Here is a 5,000-nt window from a genome sequence, read left to right on the forward strand (position 1 = left end):
GCGTGATCCCCTCGTTCCTCCTGATCTTCATTCCCTTCGCTATCCTGCCTCCTTTCTCCTTTTCCCGCGTCGGTCGTCGTCGTCGGTCGGTCGTTGGATGCCCCCGTCTTCCCTCTCGCTGCGTCGACTTGCCGGACGTGACGTGACGTTGCCCGGCGCTTGGGTCTCTCGTCCCATGTTTGCTCTGCGCACATCCACACTCAGCCTCGACAAGCTCGCAGGAAAACATCCTCACCTTTCACATCATACACGACGTAGTGCGCGACGCCCCCGGACCTGTCGCACCGAGAAAGACGCTCGTAAGAATCACCTCGTACCTCGCACAATGCATCTCACCTCACGCTGATGCTACTTCGCCTCTGCCTTGGCCACGCCTTCCCGGTTCCTGAAAGCAGCATCATTCCCTCCCCCTCAAGCAGTCCACTGCCAATCATTACCTCCGTAGGGTACAAAGCTCTCTTTCTGTCTTGGCCCGTCCTCGTTGCAACCTGCGTGACTTTCAATCACCCTTCCCTCCAAGCAGTCTGCTGTATATCACCCACCTTCAACACTTCCCAGCCTTGTTTCGCTGACGCGCTCTGAAAACAAAAACAAACCCCGTTGTCCTCTTGACTGTCCTGACCAGCGATACTGCCCATTGCTACATCCCCACATTGTACTATTTCCTCACTGCCAGTTGCCACCAAACTTGCAAGAATCCACAGTTTGTTGTCTTTCTATTATGTTGGTTCGAACGTATTGCCCTCTTACATAGTGAAATGCCTTTCGATATTCTTCCTGTTTATGATTGTCTGCGATACCTGTATCCCTCTGTCGCTCGCTCCCGAAGCAATCACATCGGCCCACCTCCATTCCATGCACACTCTAAAACTATGCAAACCCACACAGCCCACACATTCTAATCTCTTCACCACTGTCCCTGTCTCGGCCTCTCTGCGGTACTGCACGAAAGTCACCGGACACATCTGCAAGTTGCCTTGGCTCCGTCGCGTGATCCCCTCGTTCCTCCTGATCTTCATTCCATTCGCTATCCTGCCTCCTTTCTCCTTTTCCCGCGTCGGTCGTCGTCGTCGGTCGTCGTCGTCGGTCGGTCGTTGGATGCCCCCGTCTTCCCTCTCGCTGCGTCGACTTGCCGGACGTGACGTGACGTTGCTCGGCGCTTGGGTCTCTCGTCCCATGTTTGCTCTGCGCACATCCACACTCAGCCTCGACAAGCTCGCAGGAAAACATCCTCACCTTTCACATCATACACGACGTAGTGCGCGACGCCCCCGGACCTGTCGCACCGAGAAAGACGCTCGTAAGAATCACCTCGTACCTCGCACAATGCATCTCACCTCCCAGCTGGTATCTTTGAGCTTTTCATCGGAACCTTTGGTCCTGAGAACGCCTCAAAATTTCGGAATGCGTTCGGTCAATGCCATTACTGGTTCGTGTGTGCGTGTGACTTGACAAGAACTCCTGGTGTTTTGTAGCCACAAGTTTCGTCCTGTAACTTAGTCCCCTCCTAATTCCTCAATACAAATAGGAAGTGGGAGGTGGGGGAAGTATAGGAGGTGAGGAAAGAGAGACCGAAGGCAGGGGCAAGAAGAGGGAGAAAGGGGAGGGAAAAGGGAAGGGATAGAGGCATAGAGTGGGAAGAGGAGGGGGGGGGAGAGGGGGGGGGGGGGTTTAACTCTACAACAAACTTGCATTAAACAAACAGAATGCACCCTTTAAGGTTAAGTTCTTCACTTTTATTCACATGACTCACAGCACCATCGTCTCACAATGTGACAATGAAAATGCTAATAATTATAAGTTTCACTACACACAGCTATATGAAATATTAATGTTTTGATGCCCTACCAAAGAAAATCTTTCGATTCTCGTAGAAAAAAGAGTTTGAAAGGGATCTTTCATAATTAGGATAAAGTACAGATCTCCATCTGACTCTGCTCCCTTCTTCAATCCATTTTAAAACACGATACCCCGCTGCATCCTTCCTACCCCATCCGTAACCTCTAGTGCAGTAAACAGCACAGGCTGGGATAATAGGTAATCCACACGCATTTCATCATGGCTTAGAAGAACTCCACTTCCATTGCAGTCTATTTGACGACTTCATTTCCACTCTACACTCGACATGCCTCTGTCTAGCGCATAAACCTCAGCGCTTACATGGCAGTGAGATTGAGTTGGGAAGAGGAAGAGAAGGGGGGGAGGGGGGGGGGCAGAGGGGGGAGGGTATCCACACAGGAAGGACGGTATTTACGTGGAGCGGGGGGGGAGGGAAAAACCAACCTTGACCTGCTATCCCTCCCTTACCTTTTTATACTCCAGCACCCGATTACCACCCCTACCCCCACATTTACACTACCCTACCGCGGAAATGAAGTTTCTCGAATGGAGTACCCTACTCTAGGATACTGACGAATTTGAACAGAAAACTAGGGGTGTCGAAGGAATACAAGACCACCCACCCCTTCGATGCTTACTTTCATCACCCACCTCCACCTTCCGCAAAGTGCTGCAAGAATGGAGCAAGAGTGGGTCAGCAAGAGGTAAAGGCAAAGTCCATAAAATAGTTTTAAAAGATGCTTACCCCACCCCCTCAACCACCTGGCAAGGCTTACAATTACCACAGATCACCCCACAATATCCCACCAAGTACCCACCCTTCGGATAGGCAAATGAATTTGGATTCGTTTGTGGAGTAGGTTCTCCTCCACCCCCTTCATGCCATCTCAGTACCCTTGTACAAAAACTCAGACTACCCCTCTATATTACACCATGACAGTACATTTTTGTATCCACCCCGGGTACATCACCTACCCTACCTATGGATGTGCGACAAACAACTTTTTGTTCCTGTGCAAACTCAGCAAACTTTTACGTTTCACCACCCACCCTACCTTTTCCCTTTGAAATTATATTAAAATTACCCCTCCCAAGTACCAAAGGTACTCTTTTAGTACTTACCACCCTACCCTACGAAATACCTTTGAGCACCCCCTTTTTAGTATGATTGGGGGTGGCCTCCATCTGCCGGGCGTATTGGTGCGGAGGCCGCGGTCATCAGGATCCAATCGTACCGGCTGTTTTGTATGCAAACAAGGGGGTCCTTTCCCAGGGGTGGCCGAAGTCAGGTACAAATTTAAAATGACTAGGAACTTTTTCAAAACCGAAGGAGATACAAACAAGCCCCAAAAATATTGAACATCAATTAAAACATTTGAAAATTACTACACATCTTTCAGCTTTCTCCTTTTCTTGGTCTGAGCTTGAAGGCCCTCTCAGCCAACTTGGCAAAGTTTGAGCTGTCTGAGCTGTCAGTATCGGGAGTGCCCGGGCCCGGGCCCGTCAAATCGCCGGCTCTCACTGTCAGTATCGGCGGGCCCGGGCCCGTCAAATCGCCGGCTCTCACTGTGACTCAACGGCTGGGGGACAGCAGTCGGCAGGATTAGGTTTGGTTCTCGCTGTCTTTTCTCTTCTCGCCGTTTGGCCTGTGCGACAGTGTCAGGGTCAAGCCTCCTCGACTCTCCTGATTGTCCTCGTACTGATTTTTCACTTCACTTTGAGTAAAGCTGAGCCCGGGCCCGCAGTGGCCCGCCCGGGACTGGGTCCGGGTTGGGGGCTAGTGGGGGGGGGGGCCGACTGGCAAGGGAGGCGGGCCCGGTAAAAAAGAATCGGGCGCAAAAGCAGATGCAGGATGGCGAAGGTTATCGGCGATGCTGGATTGAAGGTGAGGATGAAATTAAGGATAAGGGTGAGAGACGGAGGCAGATAGCTCCGAATCAACTTGACAACAGCTGGGATCTAGTATGCACTTGCGAAGTAATGAGCTTGCGAAGTAATGAGTGGTAGGGAGGGAAAGATAAGGAAATGAGACTTAAATGAAGAGAGCATGTGGCAAGTGAAGGAGCGACCTTATCATGAATGATCTTGTTTAGGCAAAGGCATTGGACTCCGAGCAGCGAAAGAGGCATGGTTCGGGTTGTTATCCGTGTGGAAAGTGAAGGGTAACCCCCGCAGTTTCAATGCGGCGACACCATTCTCCAAGATGTTCCGCTTGTGTGCTCGACGATCAAGCACTCCGAATGGTGTATGACTTAACTTGTCGATCTGTCGCTAATGTCCCCCTGCTGCAAAGCCTTGTACTCTGCTTGGGGTGCATGTCTTGCGTAGCTTTCCCGCCGATCTTATCAGGTCCCGGCGCTTGCTTTCGTCGCCGCGCCTGAGCGCCATGAACAGAGCTGGTCTGCCCTTGCGATGAAGTTTTTATGTGCCCAAGAGGTGCTGCAGCCCATGTTAGAACCATGAGGAGTTGTTGAGATGCAACTGCCACAAGGTTGCGGGGTAGGATTCTGCAGTGGGGCATGCCGGACAGCAATGGAGGGTTTGCATCGGGTGTTGTGCACCAGCGCGACCGAGGAGATGAGAGTGCTCCAGCAAAGTGAGTACTGGGAGATCACGCGCTTCAGGTCTGGTAGGATGTCAGACTTGATACGAGTGAACGGCAACGTCCAGGTTGTACTGCTATGCTGTTGCCCGCATCTTCGCAACGTACATGGTTTGTCAAGGCTTGTTCCCTTGACGTTGCCTCCACCTTGACCCACGAATCGAGGAGACTCTTAGGAAATGATGCATGCTCTTGGTGTAGACGACAGGGAGTGAGGAGGATGCTCAACAAGTTTTCGGAGGCTTCCATTCCCCAGAGGAGGTGAGATGGGTTGCAAGTCATGTTCCAAACCATTCTCATGACCTCCTAGTTGTATTCATCCGCAGTGATTCAAAGGGAATTCAAGCGCAAGGTCAAGATACGTGTGCAGTCTATCCCGCAGCTCATGGTTGCTTTTAGATGCAAGAGCCCATGTCGCTACTTTCCTCGCACTTCCTGCGAATCATTCCCGGTTCGTCAAAACCTGTGAATCATCTGTCTCTGAAACGGGTTCCAGATCTTCAGGAATGGCCACAGAAACTGCAAGAATATTTGCAAACAGAAAGGTCAAATACAATTG

At 51.1% G+C, this 5,000-nt stretch overlaps 1 protein-coding gene across 1 annotated transcript in view; it reads left to right on the top strand.

Moving 5' to 3' along the window:
• Positions 1–3,684: 3,684 nt before the first annotated feature.
• Positions 3,685–5,000, top strand: part of GUITHDRAFT_109934 (hypothetical protein) — a gene marked incomplete at both ends in the record, with an annotated part of 1,877 nt that continues 561 nt past the window's right edge. Inside the window, 8 exons of the mRNA XM_005831074.1 lie at positions 3,685–3,748; positions 3,933–4,001; positions 4,234–4,275; positions 4,331–4,463; positions 4,510–4,552; positions 4,643–4,702; positions 4,752–4,892; positions 4,938–4,986. Coding sequence (XP_005831131.1) covers positions 3,685–3,748; positions 3,933–4,001; positions 4,234–4,275; positions 4,331–4,463; positions 4,510–4,552; positions 4,643–4,702; positions 4,752–4,892; positions 4,938–4,986 — 601 coding nt within the window. The remainder of the gene's footprint in view (positions 3,749–3,932; positions 4,002–4,233; positions 4,276–4,330; positions 4,464–4,509; positions 4,553–4,642; positions 4,703–4,751; positions 4,893–4,937; positions 4,987–5,000) is intronic.

Source organism: Guillardia theta, assembly GCF_000315625.1.
Source record: "Guillardia theta CCMP2712 unplaced genomic scaffold GUITHscaffold_42, whole genome shotgun sequence".
In the NCBI taxonomy this organism is placed as follows: domain Eukaryota; class Cryptophyceae; order Pyrenomonadales; family Geminigeraceae; genus Guillardia; species Guillardia theta.